The following is a 24,003-nucleotide window of genomic DNA, read 5'->3' on the forward strand; positions in this document are numbered from 1 at the left end:
TGCCGGGCCACACAGGTAGTGGCTATTCCTTCCTCATGACCTTGGGGGTGGGGTGGCGGGTGGGGGAGAGGGCAGGTGCAGGGCCATAAGCCCACCCCCTCCTACTGGTCCTCCCCTCCCTCAACCCCCACAGGGCCCTCATCCGGGGGGTATCTGTGCACTTGGAACTGTAGTTCCTAGGGCTGGGAATCAACCTTCCAAGTACGATCCTAAGAGCTTGTGCCTATGGGGAGCCACAAGGCTACTTGAAGGCCCCTATCACCAGGCCTCGGAACTAGAGAAAAACCTGCAGCAATTCAACCCTGCCTGTGCTGAGCTTGCTGGTCTCTGCCTCAACCCTATCAGAGCCCTGGGGGTAGGAGGTGGATTGTTCCACAACCAAAAGAGAAAGAAAGGTATGGATCCCTGGACCAAAGGATCTGGGGGTGGCCTGTTCTTACCTTTTGTGATAAATGCACAGGCAGGGCAGCCTGGCTATCGTGTCCCCCTGAAGCAGCTCCTCCAGGCAGATCACACACTCACCCGCATCTTTAGTCAGCACATCATCTGCAGAGGGGACAGAGGAGCGCAGGAGAGGGTCAGCTGCTGCAAACAGGAGCACACCACCAGCCTGGGTCTAGGAGCTGCTTGGGCCACTCAGCTATGCCAGGTTCTGTGGCGGACACAGACGCCCTCGATGCACACCACACATTCATTATCCAAAGACAAAATGGGATTAATCATCAAAGAAATGGCCTGAGCTATGGAGAATGAGAACGGTTTGGTGAGGGGCAGACCTGGAATACAGACAGCATAAGGCAGATTTCCCCTGAATAGAATTTCCCCCCAAACACACACACAGACCATGAACACCGATTCCTGGTTTGGAAAAAGGGAACGAATGAAAGCGTAAACAGATGCTCTAGGAACTACTGGCCCATGCACTTCCACAGCAGCAGTGACTCTTAAAAAGCCCAAAGATGAGAAGAACCCAAGTGCCCACCATGCTGAGGAAAGGCTAAACAGGGGGCGTGCCCACAACGGCATGCTGCTCTGCCGTGAGAGAAACGAGGAATTGGCACAGCCCCAGTGCAGAAGATCCCCAAAAACGGCATGCCGAAAGGAAGCAGCCAACACCAGAGGCCACCGCCCGTGTAATTCCGTTTATATGTAATGGCCAGAATACGGAAGTTCAGAGACAAAAAGCAGTCAGGGCTGGGGAAACCGTCGTCTACCCCGACTGCTCAGTGGGTAAAGGGGTTCCTTTTTCTTCTTCTGTTTCTTGTGTGACTGTGTGTGGTAAGGTCACTAGCACGACATCTGCCCTTGAAGTTTTTAATGTTCAATACGACATTTACCCCAGAGTCTTCAAAATCAGAGGGGAAATAGCAGAAGAGCTCCAAGCACCATCAGGTCCTCACACTGAAACATTTTAATTGCTGTGAACCCGTCTGGGATACCTAAGCCGCAAGTTAAACTTCTCGCCAGAGAGAGGGTCATGAAGAGCCGGTCACGCTGCACTCCCCCAGCGCTGTTTCTCTGTACTGTCTGATCACACTGGTGGGAAAGGAAACACCTGTGGCCCATAAAATGAGGATTCTTCATGGTCTGGAAAGGCTACGGTGACCCCACACCCTCCTACCAGTAAGTCTGAGGGCAAGACCTATGACAGGCAATCAGACTGAAGTCCCCGGACGGTGCCGAGCTGAGAGCGCTGCCACTGTCGGTTCCCGTCTCCCGGGACAGCCATGGGCTTTCCTCTGTCTGCTAGGATCTGCCTGACCCAAGGGCTGGCGGAAAGGGCCACACAAACAGAAAAAGCAGCTGGTGCACAGCCAGCCTACAAATATAGTGGAACCTCAGACTCCCAATGTAGCCAGTGGCACGTGAGCTAAACAGGTACAATCCCATTTTTTTTTTTTTTTTGAAAACCGGATACCGTCCATATTTAAATATTTGTGTGTATATATACATGTCTGTATACAGAAAACAAGTCTGGAAGGACACATTTTAGTAATGACTGAGGAGAGGAGGATGAGAAGAAAAAATGTTAATTACATTTTGAATTGCTAAAAGATGCATTACTTTATAATTCAAACCCCCAATCAAGAAACATACTGGCTTTTCACTTTACTCTGAAATGCACCCAAAGGCTAGGAATGACCACACGGGTGGCCAGGGACGTGACAAGGCAAGAGCAGGGCACCCCTGAGACGGTGGGTATTTGATCTGTTCGCAGCAAAACTCATCTCTGCTGTGTGTAACATTCTGCATGGTAAACTCTTAGAGGAGAAGCCCCCAGTAAAGATGGCAGGAGACACAGTTTAGTCTCACTTGGCATGTTCCCCCATGGGCTGTCTCAGCATCTACAACACGAGAGCAGGTCTGGCCCCACTTACAGGGGACTGAGGGAGCACAGGACATCACTGATCCCAAATCACTGCCCCCTTGCAGTCGCCGATGACTGTAACTGCCGTGACCCCAGAGGGCGGGCTAGGGTCTCTAGGTCCCCAACAGCTCCGGATCAGCTGCACTTTCTCAGCCCACCTTAACGCTCAGGAGGGTCCAGGAGGTGCTCAGAGGGCCTGGGGTAGGGGGCGGAAGGGCAGCCAGAAAGAGAAGCAGCTTGCTTCTTCAGCACAACAGGCCTTACTTAGCTCCCCTCTTTCCCCACTGTGGACAGCCGCAGGGGAAGGACAGGATGGGGCACAAGGACGGTTCTTCCACAACCTGCTCTTGCGACGGGCACCACCACGCTCACTCCAGCACGCATTCGCACACAGCCTGGGCCTGCAGTTCTGGCGGGAAGACTAACCTGCAGCTCGCGCCGGGCTGGCACTCAGTGGTGGCACATTTCACTGGGATCAAGAGCCCTGGCTGCAGAAGGCTGCCTGCAGCTTCCTAGGACGGGGAGGACATTAGGGACATGGGAAGCTGACAGTGCCCACACCCAGCAAAGCGCTTCTCTGCGGGAGGAGCACGAATCTGGCAACAGGCCTGAGTGGGTTGAGTAAAACTTCCGGTGTCATTCGCTTGGGTTCTGGGAATCAGCAGCCCCCAGATGTCCTGGGGAGCTTAGCAGCAGAGTGGAAATGGCTGAAGCTGAGCTTGGCTACCAAGTGGTTCCTCTAAGACTCCCACCCACACTTTCCTGATGGGAACTACTGCCAGCTGTGAGAGGACTCAGCCTGGCACAAGGTGAGGCTGCTCTGCAGAGGGCTGCCCACTCAGCTGCCCCTCGGCAGTCCAGGTCCCCAGAGGAAGGAGATTTAAGCAGTGCTGGTTGATGAGAATACAGGAATGGAACTGCCTTTCTTCTCCGGCTTTCCTCCTGCCTCCCTGGCCTCCCAAGCTTCCTGCACCCAAGTGCAAAGCCAGTGTCACTGCCTGGGGGGTACCGGGGTCTAGGAGTGTGTCTGGCCTGGCTGGGGTTATGGTAGATGATGCCAATGCCTCCATCCAGAATAGAGGAGGCTGTAGTGGAAGGCACAGCTCTCTGGTGCCAACAGGGAGGTGCGATGCCAGTGGCAGGGCAGGAGGAGGAGGTGATGGTGGATCAGCTCCTCCCTGGGATATAGGATAGCTCTTCTGACAGCAGCTGATTGTCAGAGAAAAGACATCTAGGAGGAAAGGGAGAGCCTTCACTTCCCTGGGTCTGGCAAAATGCCAGGAACTTCACAGTTACAGCTCAACAGGCTCCTGAACATCCAGGGGTGGGGCAAGGGGTGTCTGTGGGTCAGCTTGTGCAGGCGCCGAGGGCCCAGGGCACCCAAAGCCCCAGTTCCTTCCCCTCGGACACTCTGCCTCCTTTTCTGTAAGGTCAGGTGACAGGACATCTGGCTGGGGGATGGGCAACAGCAGCCATCACACAGCTTCAGGCTTTCTTTCTGTGAATGCATGCGTGGGGTTTAGCAAAGGGGGGGGCGGGGGGGGCCTCAAGGAGCCTAGTTGCTCAGAGGAATGAGGGGAGCCGCTCCGCTGCCCCCACGAACCACTGTGGGGGCTTGGCTGCCTCAGGAAAAAAGCTGGCTCCACATTCCCCAGGGACCCTGGGAGCTGCTGGCAGCAGAGGGGCTGGGAGGCGCCGACAGCTATGTCTCTGCTGGCTGCCCCCAGGGAGGAAGGCTGAGAGCCAGCAGCTGAGCAGGACGACAGAATATAGTTCCCCTTCAGCCTGATGGCAGTTAGGGCCCTGGTGGGAAGGAAGGTAGGAGCCAGAGGGAGAATCCGTGCAAATGACGCAGAGACACAGCCCCACCCCCTGGCCTCATTTCCAGCTTAGGTGCTGAAGAGCTTGTTCTTGCAGCCGAACCGCTTCAGCATGCGCAGAGCTGCTGGCCCAGTCTCCTGAAGGACAGGCAGGGCAGTGCCACCAGTGCCAGCTCCCTCCTTGGGAACTCTCCAGGCAAAAGAGCAGAGAGCCTTCCCTTGCCAGCAGTGGCATCCCTACCCCAATATTCCAAATATGATTTAATCGCTTTGGTAAGATGGGTGAAAAGGTGATAGCCCAGAGGGTGAACGAGTAAAGCTCAGATCCAGAGGGTTCAGGTTTATAGGAGCCCCCCACAGATCCTCCACTCAGACCCTTCTCCTCTAGCATCAGATTCCTACTTCCTGCGAGCGCCCTGCCCCCCACTCCTCATTTATGAGAGGAAGCTCCTGGTGATGCTGGAGGGGCACAGGGACAGACACCTTTGCAGCCGCAGCCGGACTCCAGTCCACAAGGCACCTATCGCTCCTGGCAGCGTCCCACTGCCCTGAACAGGGCCCTGCTTCCCCCTTCCAGCCCAGCCACAGGGTCTCTGAGGGCAGCAAACTCAAGCCAAGTAGGCACCACTAGCACAGGTCTGCTGGCTTGGGCCTCATTCCTGCCTGTAGGGAAGCCAGGTTCCCTCCCTTTAGAGAAGCATGGTATGATATTCACCATTTTAAGAGACTTGAAATTGGGGTAATGACCTCTGGTAGAGAAGAAAGAAGGATGGTGGTCGGGATATGGAAGAGTGGCTGTGGGCCTGCACCCACAAGAAATCTGAGAGGGGAGAATGCCCTGAGGCAGCCCTGACAGTCACCAGCCTCTCCTAACACCACTGGCAAGTAATCCGCCCCACCCCACTCTCCCAGGACCAAGGCCCCAGTCTGGTCCCGGACCCAGTGACCTTCAAGTGTTCAATCAACAGCTGGTCATCGGTTATACCCACCCCCCTCCTCGGTCCACAGCTAAGCAAGGCCCCAGCTCTAGGCTCCTTATGCCAGCTGAGCAACCTGATGGTCAAAATGCAGGTGCATATTCTGGAATGTGAACTCCATCAACCTCAGAACCACGAAGCTGGTGGAAGGGAGAGCAATTCACAGACCCACTCAAGCTGACCACACTGCCACAAAAACAGGCCCCACCAAGTCTTTCTGATGCCATGGAGCGTGCTCGTCTTCTAGGGGTCCTGGGCTCCAAGCGCCTGTGGAGGAGGCAGGGCTGCTGCCATGCTCCGGCTTCCCATGCCTCCCAGCCAGCTGCGGGCCCTGAGCCCGTTAGTGGTCTTCACATTCTCGTTGAGCGTTGGGTAAACCAGTTAAACTAGTCTTGCCTTTTCCAAAAAAAATTTTTTTTTAATCTGGCAGGCAGCTACTGGAGGCCTTCCAACCCACAGCTCAGGCCAACCTCATAATAAGAAAAATACTACTTTCTATCTGCTTCATTTAGGAGATCGCTACTTTCCCCCTCTTTGGTGGTTAACTAAATTTCATCTTATACAACCACTATAAATTTTCTGAAAATTTCCCCACTGGTGCCGGCAACCACAGTGTGTGTGTGTACATGGCAATTTCCAGGGGAGTGACCAGTTCTAGTGCATTTTCATAAGAAAACAGCACTTTTCTCTACCCACTAAGAAAGTCTCATCTTCCAGAAAGATGCCAAGAGCGCTATACCTCACAGATTCTTTAAGTCCCCTCACACGTTTTATTCTTAGAGAAAAGAGAATGTGATGAAGACAGGGAAGTCTGATGCGGAGAAATCAAGGGCAGAACACATTACTGGCAAAACCCAAACACCTGGGGTTGGACTGGGGACTGTGGCCCACAATCCCTGAAAAACTTGTGCTTCATTTCTACAGGGAGACACACCCTCAATCAGGCTGAGCCCTGGAAAGTTCCTCTCCCTATGCAAATCCCAGCAACAGGCACCATGCCCCCACCCGAAGCTAAGTGTTTTCAGAAGAGGCAGACTGAGTATGAGGAGGCTGGCCACGAAAGGTCCCTCGCAGGGCCCACACATGCTTCCGTTCTGTGGATGACCCTGCTCAGACCCGGCTGCCAGCCTGCACCCTGAGGAGGTCACTTCCCAGAATCGCCCAGAAAGCAGCAGCACTGCACAGAGAGGCACTTGCAGGCGTCAGGCAGCTCTCTCTCTAGACCTGCACCTCCCCGCTTTCCCACAAGGGCATGTAAGTTCCTTACTGAGGTGGCCAAAGGAGCCCCCTGCCCTGTACAGCTGCTCTGCCCAGTGCCGCTTAGAGCCCACACCAAGAGGCTGCTTTGTGTTCTTGTGACAGCACAGACTGTCTGCAGAGAACTCTCCCCAGCGGCCCAAGGACAAAAAGCAGTCTTCATGAGGGCTCTGCACATGTGGGAGACAAGTGAGTCCAGTTTCTGAGGCCATCACTGGGGCGAAGACACCTCTCCCCCCATGGTTCCAGGCAGAGATGAGGAACAGGGCACAGGGGGTTGGAATAGCCTCGAAGGAACGAACACTGGCCAGTGTGATGGGACACCCAGAGCACACAGATAACAGATTCAGAAAGAGTAGAGCCTGTCCACTGAAGTGGCTCCTGGACACCAGGAAGCATGTGAAGGAGAAGGAAAAGCTGGGTACAGAGACCTGCACTGTAGCTTATCCTCACCCTCAGCAAAGCTAGTCAGGCTGCAGTAGTGAAGACAGGCAGGTAGCTGCCCCGCCTGCCAGCATCCGGTCTGTTGGCTGAGGAAGTACACCAGAGACAAGAATAGTAGGATGTGTTTTTAAGAGAAGCTTAGTAGATCGGATTCTTCCGATTAACTTCACATGAGCAACCTGGAGTGGTCAGGCCTCCCAGGCTAACACTGTGGGGGTGGGAGGGCGGAGCACATTTGGGTTTGGGGAGGGCAGGAGCCCCAGGACAGGTCTGTAAGGAGAGTCCACTCAGGAGACTTCCACCGTCGGGATGGGGTCAAGCAATCCAGGCTCACCTCCAGTCCAGCCCCCGACTCTGAGGACTCACAGAAGTCCTTCCTAAGCACTGTTGTGACTTTAATCCTAGGTGGTGCCCAGTGTCAAGGTAGGGGTCCACCCCACTCAGATCCAGTGCCTGTTCTTGGAGAAGACAGGTTCTCTGATGAATATGTTTGAAGACCAGACTAAGCACAAGAGTGAGACCACAGCAGCATGAGGTGCGCAGCATTAAAGAGAAGTCAGTTCACTCTGGAAAATGACGAAAAGACATCTTTTGGGAGGGGCTATTCCTGCTAGTGGCAGCTGTAACTTCCTAAGTACTGATAATGTTCCAGGCCCTGTGTAAGGGTTTTACATGCAATACCTTATTTGTTCTGACAATAATCCTGTAAGTCAGATATTGTCATCCTCATTTTATGGACTGAAGACTCTGCTGGACTGAGCAACTTGCCAAAGATTATACCATCTATAAAGGGTAGAGTCAGGCTTTACACTCTGATCAGCTGGGCTCCTAATCCTTACCCACAGCACACCTGGCAGATGCTGACACTCATGTCCTCCAGAGGCGCTATGTCAGGGGACCTGGGTTGCACCGAATTCCCAGGCCTGCGATCCTGCTCCCTGTTACAGTCACTACTCAGCAAGAGCCAGCACGGCCTTGATGGAGTGGGTAGGCGGCCGGTCAGCCTTGTTAATCCCTACCGGGTGCCCATGAGTTGCACTTATTCTGCCCTGGAAAGTCATCAGTGCAAGCCACTGCCACAGACTCCCCATTCTCCCAAGGAGAAGGGGTGCTTCTTCTGGGCCCTCTGCTGCTCTCAGGTGTGTGGAGGGGCGAAGGCATGGCTTTATCTCTCAGCTAGAAGGCCAAGGAATCAAGGGCTGGAAGAAGAGAGGGAGTTCAGGGTATTAAGGGGGGAAGGAATGAAGCGGCAGCAGAACTAATTAAGCAACTCAAGCGCCTTCCCAGAACCCCAAGGCCCCAGGGCCCTCCTTCCTCGTGACACTCTGCTTCCTCTCTGCTGGGCAGCGCGGCTCCCTCAGGTTCCTCAGCACCCTTCAGCATTCCCGCCACAAGGTGTGTGCAAATGCTGTCAGAATCCCACGAGGCTGAGAAGACCCTCAGCCAGAGGCTCTCCCTACCAGGCTCTTACCGTTGTAGGAGAGGCGCGGTTTGCTCAGACACATTATAAAGTGCATTTCCATCTCATCAGAAGCCACAGACTTGGAGCAAATGGGGCACTTGAAACCTGAAAGAAAGAAAAACAGGGTGAACTGTTTTCTCTAAACCAAGCATAGCATCATATAAGTGGACACTCCACTGAGCATGGTGATGTGGGGTCAGTCAAGGTGGGAAATGACACCGAACGCTGTAGATTTCTTTTTCATGAAGTCAAATGAAATACTGCTGTTGTTACTACATCCTCCGAATCCCATTTTCCCCCAGATGCACTCCCAGTCTCAGGCTCGTTAATGTTTATCATAGGCAGGGACAGCTGATCTGAGGTTTTCCTATTCTAACTCTTCCCCAAAGGAATCTAGTGGGCAGCAGGAGGCAGGGGGGCACTAACAGGCAAAGGAACCATTCGTCTTTGAATAATGAGGAGTTTGATACCTTTCACCTCCCAGCCCTCACTCCACTTGGGTAGGTCATCATGGGAGGAACCTCTAGTCCCTGGTCCCCCCAGAACCTCTGTCTCGCTGTGGGGAAGCAGCTGTCCTCTGAGAGTGCGTCGCTGGGGTGGACTTCCAGAGCACTCCCAAATGCCACGCGTGCCTGGGCCATATGCCACCCTAAGTCGCAGCTGTTTCGCAAGGCCAGGCACACTCAGGGTGCTGTGACCTCACTGTCTTATTCCCAAGGAAGTTTGGACTACTGACACACCCTGGGAGTTTCACTGGAATTATGCAAGTGTTGGAGGTGGCGGCTGGAGTCTTCTGAGTAGAACTCCATTAAGCAAAACTAGTTCCTTGGTCTATTTTTCATAAACTATTTTTAATAGAAAAACACAGCAAACTATTTCCAACCCCCCCATTCTACTTTTACTGAAATTATTTTCAAATGATCCATTCTTTCCCATGTAAATTCTACCCAAAAGATCCGATGACCTTAACTGAAATTTTGCGTATCAGGGCTTCTCCCTCTTGTGACCTGAATTCCTGTCCACCTAGTCTGGGTTTCCGAAGTCAAGTGCAGCACACATAAATATTTCTGTGAAGCTCTGGCTCTTCTATTAATTTTTAGTCCAAATATGTTCCAAGCACAGCTGTAGTTGGATGCTGGTGACATCTACTAGCAACAACTATCACAAAATAGATGAAGGGGTTTCTGTTGGCTGCTAGCTGCTCCAGGACAGAGCTGTTCATTCACACCTTCACCAGAGCTCTTATCTCGACAACACTGGGACAGCTGGTGGTGTGAGACAGGAAGCAGGCCAGCTCCTGTGTTCCCGAGGGGGCACAAGACCTTAGTCTTCACCAAACCCTCCTCTTCTCAGTGACAAGGCTTTGAACTCAAAGACCAGACAGAAATTCCAAGGTGTGGGTACTACAAAGTGGGCCACAGTCCCCATCTCTCCTAACCCCTTTCTCAAACATATTAATCCAAGAACCTGGCCAACCTGAGCAAAGGCTGTGTTTTCTTACCTCTGAATGGTTACAAATCCATTAATAACAAAACCAGGAAAGAAACATGCTGGGAGAGGCCCAGCCCCAGTTTTCTGGCATTAGTGGACATCAAATGCGCAAGGTGGCTTCTTTGCTAACCCAGCGTAGAGACCTGCAGACCCAGCAGTACAGTATAGGTGAGGAACGGACTTGAGTCTAGTGAACTTGAGAATGAGGATGTCTTCACACCGAACCCAAGTCCGTCTGCACCTTTGGTTTGGCCTACCTGCTTATACCCAGCAAGTATACCAATATTTAGATTAAATAACATTCTAAACAATGACTAGCTATTGGGACATTTCTCATTTTCTTCAGAGATTCATTCACTGTTTCCTCCCACCCAAAAGACCAAGGTTTTACAACAGTTTAAATGACTACAGAATACTTCTACTCTAAACTCGCTGAGCTATACAGGCAGAAGCACGGATATGTTCTGAACCAGGCTCTCCAAGAGTGGCCTAACAGTTACCGGGAGCCATTAACGTGACTTGTTACTAAACAAGTCTTAGATACTTGTTACTAAACAAGTCTTGCATATTACTCATTTTTCTGATAACTTAAACCAGACTCATGATTATGCTACAGTAGCATCACTCAACCCCTCACATTCCAATGGGATTCCTGGTGAGCAGGAGAGTTACAGGGAAGGTGCTGGGAAGCACTTACAAGGGAATTTATTATGTCCCAGAAAAATAGAAAAGCAAATTGAGATTTACAGGTTTAGACCAGTCCCTCCATTGTCTAAAGAGTCTGGGCGGGGCCACTAGGTCAAACAACTGAGGGGCAGGAGCAGATTCTAGAATTAGATTCTTAACCCACAATCTAAAATCCTTTCTCTCAGGGAAAGAAAAAAAAAAAATGAGCTGGCCACAGGTGTGATATTGTGATTTATAACAAGAAATATATTGGTCTTCTGGCTTTCTGGCACAGAGCTCCTAAAACCCTTGGAATTTCCTAAGAGATAAGAAAATGGAGCATCTTTTGTTACAACACTTGGTCTTTTGTCAACTGTTCCTAAAATAGTTTCAGCAGAGTTGTAAAAGTGAAAGGAGTGCCTTGCTATTTAAAACAAGTCCTTTCAACCCCACAAATTTGTGGAGGTGACTTCTGGAAAGCCCCTGGGTAAACTGAGGATGGGGGCTGGTTGCCAACAGAACCAACCACATGTGTAGAGTGTCAGACGTTTGAGTCCCACGCCTCACCTCTGGGGAGAGGAAGAAGGGGCTGGACACTGGGCTCAATAATTTAATCAATAGTGTCTATGTATGTAAGGAAATACCCAAAAGAATGGGGTTTAGAGAGCTTCCCAGTTATCAACATGCGTAAGTGATGGGGAGTGGCGCATCAGAGAGCACGCACATTCTCCGAACCCATGCGCTCTTCCTCCCCTCTCTTACCCTATGTATCTCTTCCACCAATTGTTCCTGTTCATGTACTCTTATGATAAACTGGTAATCCAGTGAGCCACATGTTTCTCTGCATTCTGTGAGCTATTCTAGCAAAATAATTTTACTTGGACAAGGGGTCTGTGGGAACTCCGATGAGTAGCCAGTGGGTGAGAAGCACAGGCGACACCTGGACTTCTCTGGCTGGTGCCTGAAGAGAGGCCGGCTTCGTGGGACTGAGCCCTTAATTATAGAACCCGATGCTGCCTCCAAGTAGGTTGCGCCAGAATTGAATTTAAGTGTCAGTCACTGGTGGGAAAACCACCACGCGAGAAGATGTGAAGAGGTGGGCTGGTAAAGACCAGCTCTGGAGAGGAAGCACCCAGTAGAAGGAAGAGAATGGCATTCTAGCACAGGTACCACTTCCATACCAACCTCTGGATTTGGAGGACAGAGTAAGGCTCCAGGAATAACTCAGGGTCCTTATATGCATGGAAAATGCCAAGATGACCTGGGTTTTCCAGCCCCTCCCTAGAATGTGGTAAGTGATCTGACTTCCCTGGATCTAAGTTCCCCTATCTGGAAAACAGAGAATTGACCTCCACTTCTACAGAATGAAATATAACAAACACAAAAACAGGCTTAAAAATAAGCTAATCAAATGTAGGGTGGTCTCATCATCAAGCCCAACAGCAGCAGGATTAGGGAGGGGTGCGGTGGGGGTGGGTGGTCACCGGCGGAGCAAAGTGTGTGGCAGGGTGCCCATTCCTGCTGCTCCCACCTCTGCTTCCTGGGACCTTCTGGTGCTCCGGGCATGGTCCTTCCCATATGGCCAAGGTGGAAACAGTCCCTGCTTAACCTCTACGTGACCTGCTCCTGCAGATGACGATAGATAATGGCTCGCATCTGAGTCTTTTGCTATGGGCTGCACTGGTAAATTCACCATAACAAGAGGTGAGCTATTTTGCAAAAGACACCAAGGTAAGCGATCTGCCCTGGGCAACTCAGCCAGAGAGAGCCAGAGCCAGCACACAGCACCCAGGTCTCACTAGCCAGCATTCGCCTTGCTGGCTCAGCTGAGTGACCGGCTGACAGGCACAGGATGAGGAGTTTCATGGCAAAGGAAACATAAAATACTACCAACATGTGGGAAATACAGAATACTGACTCGAAATCTTCCATATCGTCCCAGCAATTTCTCTGGAGGTGCTATAAACTCAAGCAATCTTTATTTTTGCTGGGAATTCTATAAATGTGGAAGAACAAGTTTCTGCTTTCTACTTGGTACTGAGCCTGTGACACTGCTTAGAAGATGCCAAGTTTGCAAATGGGAAAGAAAGGGCAAAAGGAAAGAAGAACAGGGAAAATATGGAGAAGTAAAGAGGAAAAACTAACACCCCCACCTTTCTTTCCTGAAAGGTCATTTGATGATCAAGATGGATCTATCCTCTTACTGCTCCAATCTTTTCTTGTAATTGTCTAGTCACGATTCAGCACCAACAGCACAATGGAATGACAAATACAGAGATCTTTATGAGCTATCTGAGGGTTAAAATACCCAGGAGATTTTTATCATACTTTGGTAAAAGTCGAACCATGTTAAGACCCACTCTGGCCTGTAAAATCACTCACAGGCATGACTGTCAAGTTGCACGGGGCTCTTATCAGCACCCAGGATATGCGGCTAAGAGAGGCTTTCTTGTCCTTCATGAGAAAGCTACAGGTGGCGTTTTCAAGCCTCTCGCTCACTGCAGCTGAGACCAGACTGCCTGCCAGGTCCTGGAAGTCAGGAGGGAGGAGAGCACACTGCAAGTGACCCCAGCCTGCCCCTTGCCCACCCACCGAATTTCCTCTCGTGACAGTGTCCTGCAAGTGTGGTGTCTTTAATACTCGTAACTGGTGGAGTACAGGGAGGCACAGGCTAGCTCAGGCTGCCAGCTTGATCTGATACTGTGGCAGAGGTAGGAAACTTGCCCAATTCCCAGTACTTTTCTGCCACCCTTTCAAAACGAGGAAGGAAGGAAGGAGTGACAGCACCACGGGGAATTTGTCTACAATCGCCTGACTCTGTGCTGAGCAATTTCGATCAAGCAAATGCTGCGACAGGCGCTCTCCACCCCCACTGGAGTAGCTGACTTCTAATGGAGACCTCATTTCCCTTCTTTCTCTTGTCATAGGATCAGCTCAAGGTTATGCAGTCAGAGGAGCCAGCTGCTTCCTGTCTTTCAAACCAGCTTCTTGCATAAGTGGGGGAATCCTCAGCTGGGCCTGAACTCCCCAGAGAAGACAAGCCTGCACTTATGCCTGGGACACAAGGCCATGACCCATCACTGTGGGTCAAAGAGAAACTCTCCGTGTGTAGAGTGTCAGGGTGAGTCCACTGGTAGATGAACCAGTGACCCCAGGACCCTGTACATGTGCATCAAACATCTTCCTAGGGTCAGTAAACCGGGCCCTTCACACTTCACCCAGGTCCTTTCATCTGTCCGTTGGGGCCACTGAGTGAGGACACCTGGCAATTTGTAACAATCCGCCCAATCATTGAGCACATTATTCGTGCAGTCCAAGTTAAAGTTCTTCTCATCCAAAACTGCCAGCGTCTCCTTTAAGACCTGATTTCTCAGGCAGGACATGTGCTCTGCACGTTGCCCCAGTTCCCTCCCAGCCTCCCTCTGATGCTGATGCGCTATTTTAATGTCTGTCCCAGTTCTGCCTGTCTCTGGGATCACCTAAAGGGGGAAGAATCAAAAGAAGCAACCTGGGTAAAAGAAGCCATGCCATCAGGGCATGTCCTGGGGAGAGGGGCTGATGTGGATTCCTCTAGTCCTGGAGGCAGAGGGCACCACCCCACCTTCCTCCCTATTGTTCATTCCCTCCCTTCCAGTCTGATCTTTCTCTCCCACAGGCCTGTGATACTTAAGTCTGTCAAATTGACACCAACTAGATGAGTTTTGTTAAGTGGGATTTAATGCTAATGGAAAGTATGGGGCAACACGGGGATTTTTGTTTTCATTTTTGTACTGCAGAGATGTGGCCTCATGAGCAGAGGCCATAGGTGCTCTGTTGTTTCTCCCTCTCTGTCTCTCTCACTGGAATAACTGAAAACCAATGCATAATTTATTCCTCACTGAGGCGTGGTTCATCTCGCCTGGTGAACATTCTGGACTAGGGAAAGGTTGAGCAGTTCTGATCTTGCCTCTCTCACCACTTCTGGGGTACGCCTCTGTGGTGCCGTCCTAGGGCCTGGGCCTCACCTTTTGCCCCAGAAGTCAAGAAATTCCCATAAGCAGGTAACAGAAGAGAGTCACACTGATGCTTAAAAATCCATGTAAGTGTATTTTTACAACACCTGTTGTGATGGTTAACTTTGTGTGTCGGCTTCACTGGGTGAAGGGGTACTACTTGGTAAAACATTTCTGTGGGGTATGTAAGGGTGTCCTGGAAGAAAGAATGTTTGAATAAGTAGACTAGGGAGAGTAGATTGTTTTCACTCATGTGGGTGGGCAGCATCCAAACAGTTGAAACCTGAATAGATAGGAAGGAGGGGGGCAGATTTTTAGTTCTCTGCCTATTGTACAAGGGGCGTCACTCTGTTACATCATCAATCCTTCCTGGTGCTCAGGAAGGATTCAAATGGGAATGAAAACCAGTGAGCTTTCCTGGGTTTCTAGTTTGCAAACAGCATATCATGGGACATCTAAGGTCATAATAAATAAAGTTATCAATCTCTCTCTCCCACCTACCCACCCCCACACACAGCTATCAATTTATCTCACCAATCACCAACAGGGTATATATGCATGTTTATAAAACAGGAAAACTGTTCAAGTTTTCAGACTGAGAACATCAAATGCTAGGACAGACAGCAACCAGAACACTCCTGTCTTGTTGGAAGGAGTACAAAATGACACCGCCACTCTGGGAAAAGGTCTGATAGTCTCTCATAAAGCAAAACACACGCCTAGCGGGACCCAAGCAAATATCTAAATATTTACTTTTAAAGAAAAAAAAACACCATAGTTCTACAAATAGATGTTTACAAGAACATTCGCTGCAGCTTTATTCATAAACAAGCAAAGACTGGGAACAACCCAACTGTCCATCAGAGAAGGAAGAAACGGTGGCATGGTCTTGAAGATTGGAATGTTATGCAGCTATGAGAAGCTGCACAGCAAGAATGAGTGAAGGACACAAAGATCACGAGGGCTTTCTAAGAAGAGAGAGGCGGGAAGAGTCAAGGAAGTAAATTTCAGAGAAAGAGGTGAAGGTGCTATGCTGCTGGCTTTGAAGGTGGAGGACGCAGGAAGCGGGCGACCTCCAGATGCTGGGGAGGCAAGGGAATGATTCTTCTTTAGGAGCTAATAGTTTAGCCTAGACTATTTCAGACTTTTCACCTGAAGACAGATGTCTGAGAACAAACCTGTGGTGTCAAACTTATAATAATTTGTCACCATGATGATAGGAAATTAACACAAAATGTTATCAGACAGGGTTTTCCTCCTAAAGGACCAAGTTTTAAAGGGGCAGGTGGCTGGGGTTCCCTGGCTCTACTAAAAATTACTGAAGTCTGGCATTCTCTCTGGGACACCAATGAAACTATGAAGAGCTATCCGCCATCTCAAGTAGGAGAAGCAATGGGGTGAGTCAGTCCGTCTGTCCATTTTTTTCTTCTAGTTATTGAGTGGTAAGGAAATAAGGCAAAGCATTAACTATACTTTCCATCATCAAAGAGCTAATGATCTGTTAGAGAAGAAGTGAGAAGACAGGCCACAGAGGTCTCATTCTTTTCACTCTTTCAAAGCCTGAAGTGGCTGGTTATCTGGTGAATGCATCGGACAGGCAGCTTCTCCACACGTCAGTGGTTTGCTGGTAGGTCTATTTTTTCTAAGGAACATATCCATAGATGCAGACTGCCAAAAAAGGGAGGGAGTTTTATAAGCCTAAAGTTCAGAACCATTTAGATAACAAGACAAAGACTATAAATGAAAGATTAAGGCTTCTATAACACGTATTTTGAGAATAGCCCAGAGATTTGTGATTTACTTCTAGTACTGAGAAGAGGAAACTCCAAGGGAAAAAGAACTGAACCAGGCCACTTGGGGCTTTACATCATGTTCAGGGTCATTTAATATTTGCTAAAGCAGTCGAGTGGGCCATTTACAAGATCCATTAAACACATTTTCCCTCTCTGCTGAGCCAAGCAAACATGCACTAGTCCCCACACCACACAACAAACACTCTTTCAGTCCCCCCTCACTGAAGGCAACTGTCCCATTTACAATGAAAAACACCTGCAGAGAGTTGCCTGCAGTGGCTTTCTTTACTTCTGCCTATTCCAGTCCCTCCTGCACTGTTGTAGAACTTGCAGTGTCCCCAAAATGCCCTTACCAAGGTTACCAATGACTGACCGCCACAGGGTGGTATCTGAAAATCAACTCTCAAACAATCAGCAATATTTGGAAAAGCTGACCCTTCTCCTCTACCAGTCTCCCCTCCCACCCACATAAAATTGTAGCACTTCTGTTTTGCCCTCCCTCCCCCCATAAGGCCTGACTGGCTCATCTCCTTAGACAACCCACCTAAAAAGTCACAACTCTTGGGCTCACCCCATATGCTGCTGTATTTTCTTCTTAGCATTCCTTATCACTACACCCTCATTACATACAAAATAAGCTCCCCGAAGGCAGTTTGTTTCTTTAAGGGCTATGTCCTCAGAAGCCATTTAAGATAGCCTCTTGAAAGTATCTGTTGAGTGAATGAATGCCCACACTTGGTGGAACTGTATGAAAAAGGCCCCGCTGTAAAACCAGGAACATCACAAATTAAGGGGTGGCTGGCTGTTGTTCCCGGCAGTGGTTACTGTCTACCAGCAGCTGCCACACCACAGTGAAGGTTTAAGTAAGACCGAGAGGTTTCTGTGAGACAGAATGTCAGTTTAAACCCCCTGTGGTCATGCTGCTTCCTGCCCAACTCACAGTTAACAGGGCACAGACAGCCGCCACATGTGTGTGGCTCCCTGCCACCAACACTGTGCTGTGCAGCGAGTGTGAAGGGATGTGCCGCCATGGCAGCCTTGCAAGCAGAGGAGGCAGGGGAAAGGGTGGCCTCTGCCTCCATGCTGAGCAAACCCTGCGCCTCTGCTTTCTCCTTCCCACCAGACAAGACCAGACTTGGCCTTGACCCACACCTCCGGCCCACTTCCCACCCGAAGCAGTCAGGGAGGCAGAAGGGCAGCACCGGGTAACAGGACTTCTTGCCTCCTCAGCAATGTCGTAGAGCTTTCTGTCTCCCCCACCCCTGCAGATACCAAGACTCATTCAGCAGGGACTTCTGAAAGCTTCTGCAGTCTGATAGATATGTTTTCTTTTAAAATACCTTTCTATTAGGAAATTTTTCAAAGGCAAATTAGAATATAATGAATTCCCAGATAGTCATCAATCAGCTTCAACAATGACCAGCTCAGGGAAAATTCTGTCTCACTTTTCCTTGAGTGTCTACTTGCTGGCTTCCTGGAATAATCTGGGTTTAAGTTTGTTGACTTGGTATAATTCAGTCTCAAGCTAGAAAATGACAATAAATCAAATGGTCACCAGATCTTTACCTCCATCCACTCCTCCTGCACCTGAATTATTTAAGCAAATTCCAGACATAAGTCCATCCATAAATAATTCACCATGTGATATCCAAAAATTGTAATACAGTTCAGCGTCCTTCAGACACCAACTCATAAAGCACTGCGCTGTTCCTCTCAACACTCATCTGAGTGCTCATGGCCGCTTCATGTTTCATAAGCAAGGAGCTAAGAAGGGGCAGGAGTGGCCCCGAGCAGATTCTATGCTAGGTGCCTACACAGGGGGGCCCTCACACCTACCCAGTGACCCCAAGCACGGATGAGCTGACATGCATGTGGAGAAACCAAAGGTGGCTTCTGCTAGTCTGACTGCACAGATTCCACAGTATTACTGCACCTGCCTGCCTCCACACAGTAGGTCTGGGAACAGTTCTGGACAACAGGACACCAGGACAGACCTTGGCAGCCACGGCCCATTTCATATGAAGACACAGTAGCGTGAACTTGAACAACTCAAAGTTAAGGAACTCAAATTGCAAACAGGCCCACAAGAGAATAAAACCCCAACTTTTAACTCTGCTGGTATCATGTAAGATTCACTGTAAGATTCCAGAGCACAACTAAGCAAGTCTAACAACTCACCTTCTAGTACTTAGGAGGAAATCGGGATAGAAATGGGACACAATAATCTCTTTCGAGTCCTCAGAAGAAAAGATCCTACAAAGTTCACTGGTTAACCATTCCAGCAAGCTTGGGGTCCCTGGGGATATCCTCACTCAGGTCAGTGAGAAGCCAGCACAGCAGTGGGGCAGCAGCAGCAGCAGCAGCTAACCCCAGCAGGAATGGATGCCAGGACATGTGCATGAGGAAGGCGCATATGGAGGCACCAGCTTAAGGAGCGAGCACAGAGCCTAGCTCAGATCTGAACACAGTATAAGATAAAAAGAGGAGCAGAAGGCTCTATATAGCACCAAGCCACTAACTTCAGAACTATATGCACACAATTAACTAAAATTCAAATCTAACAACAAAAACCCCCAATATGCACACAAAACAAAATTTATAACACACTAAGAGACTACACATCAAGTACATTCAGATGGTTGACTATAGAGGGGAGCAGGATGCAAAGAGGAATCAAAGGGAATAAATCAATATATGAATGAGTAAAACCAAGAGAACAGCTTGTGCAGACCAGTGAGCGTGCCACAAACTGAGTGACAGTGTTAATTCAATTTTAGACCAAGGAGGTTTAAAAAGGAAAAAAAGGTCACTATTAATAAAAGCCAGCAAATAATCATTTGCTTGCAAAAAGAAGCAGTGTCTCAACTTTTTTTTGCATGCTTTCTTTCATCCAATTAGATAACTAGGGGTGAAGGGGGTGGGGGGGGGCACGGGGGAAGAGAAGCAGGGAACTGAAAAAGGACACTTCACATGTGTAAGGACAGAAATGTGATCTTGCTGTTTGCACACAGGAAGGGTCAGCAGAATGGCAGCATCTGCGCTTCATACGGACCAACACAATCCTCACATCTCAGCAGTAGAAGTAGAGGGCTCAACAGAGTCCCAGTCACTGCGAGTTGCCCCACAGTGCAGGCCTGGGATCATTGGCCTGAGGCATCTGCTTCTGGTTGGGTGACCCATGTCACATTTCTCACCTGCAAAAGGAGGGGAGGTTTGCACTCAGCTAAATTACTTGGTGTTTTTTTTTTTGGGGGGGGGGTGGAGGGGAGAGAAAATGCTACAACATTGCTAATCTTGTGTATTAACTGTGTTAATGATCAAATCTGTGCATACATCACTGTCTCTAGTGGGTAGACCCTAAAGGATCCATGTTCTTCAATTTACTCAGTGCCAGGAACTGATCCACATACAAGGCAGAAAGAAGTCAACACACAGGTACACAGACAAGTGTACCACCTTGTAGCCACTTCATGGTAAAGAAAGGACAAGGTGCCACCAAGTTTTGTGGGCAGGGGCTGAGATGGCAGTGATGCCAGGAGAAACTTCCTGTGAGGAAGACTAAGTGGACACTACAATGTGAGCAAGGTCATACAGGAAGACCCGAGTGGAGGAACAGAAGGGAAGAGAGCAGAGAAGAGAGTTCCAAGTAGAGAGGATAGCAAGTGCAAAGGCCTTGGGATGACAGATTGTCCATTCAAAGAACTGAAAGAGTATCAGGGTGACTGGATTACAAAGGTGGACATCTACCACCAGCCGAATGGTGCATCAGACCCCACTTTCTAAAAATAGTCCCAGGACTATTCCCATTTATGCAAGCACTTCCAGAACCAGGTTGCTCTTCACTAACCACTATGGTCTGTTTTCCCTCCCCCTTGAACTTGAGAGGGCTTGCCAAGCTGTTACCCCCTTGAACTGGGTACAACTGAAATGCTACAACTTGTGAGGCTGTCACACAGCTGCTGCCTCACTTTCTCTCAGGACCCCCAGCCTTGGACACTAGCCACCATGTTTTGAGAAAGCCAAGACCACATGGAGAGGCCGTAACTGGCAGTGGTCTGGCTGGCAACCTGGCTGAGGTCTCAGAGTGAATGAGCCATCAAGAGACACAGCACCAAGCACATCCCATTTTCCAGCTGAGACCCCAGAAACCACGAAGCAGAAACAAATAATTCCCCCAATGCTCCGTGTAGTCCAGATGGATAATAATGAGTTTTTTTTTTTTTGCCTCTGTTTCGCAAAATTTTTGTTTTGCAGCTCTACAACGAGAACAAACTGGATATATAAACCACGTGTAGTCACATAATGGAAAACTATTACAGTAAGGGGGAAGGAAGATCTACAGCATGGACAAGAATTGGGGCACAGGCTAGAGGTGCAGGGAGGGGGTGGTGTTTGTGAGAGGATTCAACAAAGACAGTGGGGAACAGGACAGGTGGATTGACTGAAATACACTGCTGCGGGGAGCAGCGGACTGGACACAAGAGGTCTGTCCTACTATGTGTGCCTTACCCCACCCCATCGGGTTCACCCATTCCACAGCTGTGGACAGCACCTCAGTGCTGCACTTTAACCCACTGTGCCACCAGGGAGGGCCCCAACAAGTGCTGCTATAATTCAGGACAATGGTTACACATTATGCTGAGATACTGCACTTGTGAAAATTCATCAAAATATATACATGTATGACATAATATATATACCTTCCTGCATATACAATGGATGGTGATTTAAAAAAAGTTTCTTTTTATGATTATTGACAGGTATAGTGGCAAAAATTTGGAGGTCTAATAGGGATCAGGTCAGAAAAAGCCTTATGAGGTGCATTGAGGGTTTGGATGTATCATTCTACAAATAGTGTGCCAAACTAACCACCTGTTCTGAGATGGACTGGGAGGGTCTGGAAATGTTTTGAGCAGCCAGGATACTCCTGCAGTCATTTAGTTCAGAGGGGGTGAAACTGGACATAAGCATGCACAGGCCAGTGTACCTGGCTATCCTGATGAACAGTGAGGTTTCTTATGATACTGGGCTCTCGATTAGCTGTCAATGGGTCATCATCATTAACAGACCATAGTGGTTAGTGAAGAGCAACCTGGTTCTGGAAGTGCTTGCATAAATGGGAATAGTCCTGGGACTATTTTTAGAAAGTGGGGTCTGATGCACCATTCGGCTGGTGGTAGATGTCCACCTTTGTAATCCAGTCACCCTGATACTCTTTCAACAACTAAAACATCTGGTTGACCCAGCTCTAAACAATCATCTTTATATTGATTATTTCAGCGTTTAGTGTCCCCTGATTTTGTGCCCAGCCCTGGCAGAAAAGTACATGGATTAAAAACAGATTTGTGAAGGGTTCATTCATTTGGACTAATTATTATCTTAGAAGTCAGAAGAATACGTATGGAAGTAGACAGCAATGATCCTCAACCTCCTGGCTTCAGAAATTGGGAGAATTAGTGGTTTTTGATGACATATGAATCACAGAAAGATGGGTTATGAAAGGGGGTAAAGCTGAAGATGACTGCCAGTTCTGGACATAACAAGCTGGAGGAATCTGAGAGAAGCACGTGGAGGTATTTGGTATAAGGAGCTAAAACCCAGAGAAAAGATTTGTAGTGAAGATATGGATTAGGCTAGAAACCTCCCCCCACCACCAATCCCTCACCAACAGGTAAATTCCACAGTGTAAGACCTAAGGACCCAAGTCTGAGCCCCAAGGGAAAACATTTAGGGACCCCATTTAAACACTTGGGCAAATATGTGATAGTGGAAGCAAAAGACAGTCACCAAGAATAATATTTACAGTACACATCCCTTGAATTCTGAGCAAAAAGAAAACAAAAAAGTTCCTAAAATTTGTACATCCATCCACAAAATAACTTCTTGTTTCCTTTCAGTTCCCCCATCCTTCTTTACAAAACAACAACAGTGTTAATAAAAGGCAACCTCTTGACTCTGTCTAAACTCACACCTTTAAAATGATCAACCAATTAACAATGTCCACCCCTCTGACTAGCAGGCAACAGCAACTTACTGCTTTTCTCACTTTTCTTTTTTAAAAAGATTTATTTATTTATGCATACAGAATTGGGGGACGGGCCAGAGGTACAGGGTTGGTGAGAGGATTCACCAGAGTTAGAGTGGGGAGCAAAAGAGGCAGACTGATGAAGTACACTGCTGAGGGGAGCAGCAGGAGAGACAGGAGAGGTCTGCTGCGCCATGTGGGTCACTTCTAGGGCAGGGATCGAACTCATGCTCAAGTGGCTGTGGCTAACTTCACAGTGCTGAGCTTTAACCTGATGTGCCACCAGGGAGAGCCCTGCTTTTCTCATTTTGTTTGGCTTCCTCAATTCTCCTAGACCATCAGCTGATTCCACCCATTTGTGCAATGGAACGAGGAAGGGATCGATCTTCACACTCAGTGAAGTGGTTTTCATGTCCCCTTTACAGACCAGGAGGAAGGCGCTGACAAGATAGAGAGTGAAAAGGACCGTGTGTGCTCCAGCCCGGCTGCCAGGGCTAACCACTAAGCTTGGGGTAGGGAGATCCCATTTCACGCTCTGCAGGGAGCACGACACAGCAGCTGGGGAGGCCTGGCGCCTTTGCAGACTGCAGGCCCTGGCCCCAGACTCCGCTTGACCTTACTCACCTCACTCACCATCCAGCCCTCACACACCTGTGTGCTCTTCCTCCAGCTGCCACGCTCAAAAACTGGCTCATCCATTGGGTCTTCAACTTTTGAACATATGTATGCCTGAGTTAGGCTTTACTAGGCAAAACCAATCAACTAGACAACCCATGAAAAAAGAACAGCGGGTATGGATTAGAACCCCACTGGGCCCTCTGATTTAGGAATTCATCACAGCTGCCCCACCGTCTGCCCTCCACACAGACAGAGCTCCCAGGGGCAAAGGACCTTCTTCCCACCACTGGTAATGGTATAAGTCTTGGGCATTCTCCTCCCACCATACCCTCGTGTAAGTAACAAAGTGCTCGCCATCTACATGCCATCCTCTCCCACTCAGGCTGCCCAAGTTACTGCATGGCTGGGGACTCTGGACCCTGGTTCTATGCTCCGAGACCCATTTTATGTGACACTGTGGAAAAGGGTTTTGTCTTAAAATGTATTTCAGGACTAAAATATCTGCATACTGAGACTTTTTTTTTTTAAAAAAACATGCCATCTACACTACTTTGAAATCTTTTTTTTTTTCTAAAAAGGATGTTTGTTTATCTATTTATTTATGCACAGAAGAGCAGGTCTGTAGGCTATGAAGTGGGAGGTTTGAGAGGATTCAAGAGACACAGAGTAGGAAGCAGAACAAGCTATTGCCAGCTACTGCAACTTGAGTTTGATCCCTAGCCAGGGAGCTAACTAACTTACATGGCACAGCAGACCTCTCCTGTCTCACTGGCTGCTCCTTTCAGCAGAGTGTTTCAGTGGATCTGCCTGTTTGCTCCCCACTCTGTCTCCAGGGGGCCCTCTCACCCCCCTCTATCCTGTTGGCCTGCACCGCAGTTCTTGTATATATAAATAAATAAAATAAATCTGGGGGGGGTGAGAATGAACAGGCAGAATTACTGAAATACACTGCTAAAAGGAGACAGGTCTGCTGCACCGTATGTGGGTCACCTCCCTGGCTGGGGATTGAACTCAGGACATCCCAGTGATAGAGCTGAAATTTAATCTCTAGCCAGCAGCAGCCCTGTTTTTTTTTTTTTTTTTTTTTTTT

At 49.0% G+C, this 24,003-nt stretch overlaps 1 protein-coding gene across 3 annotated transcripts in view; it reads right to left on the reverse strand.

The window, feature by feature from the left end:
- Positions 1–24,003, reverse strand: part of ZNRF1 (zinc and ring finger 1, E3 ubiquitin protein ligase) — a 94,151-nt gene that overhangs the window by 5,500 nt on the left and 64,648 nt on the right. For all 3 annotated transcript variants that reach the window (XM_012730709.1, XM_004690380.2, XM_012730710.1), the window contains exons 2-3: positions 8,338–8,433; positions 441–546 (exon numbers count right to left, since the gene is read on the reverse strand). In XM_012730709.1, the coding sequence (XP_012586163.1) occupies positions 441–546; positions 8,338–8,433 (202 nt within the window). The remainder of the gene's footprint in view (positions 1–440; positions 547–8,337; positions 8,434–24,003) is intronic.

This window comes from Condylura cristata, unplaced genomic scaffold (assembly GCF_000260355.1).
Source record: "Condylura cristata isolate star-nosed mole 26May11 unplaced genomic scaffold, ConCri1.0 scaffold00028, whole genome shotgun sequence".
NCBI classification, from domain to species: domain Eukaryota; kingdom Metazoa; phylum Chordata; class Mammalia; order Eulipotyphla; family Talpidae; genus Condylura; species Condylura cristata.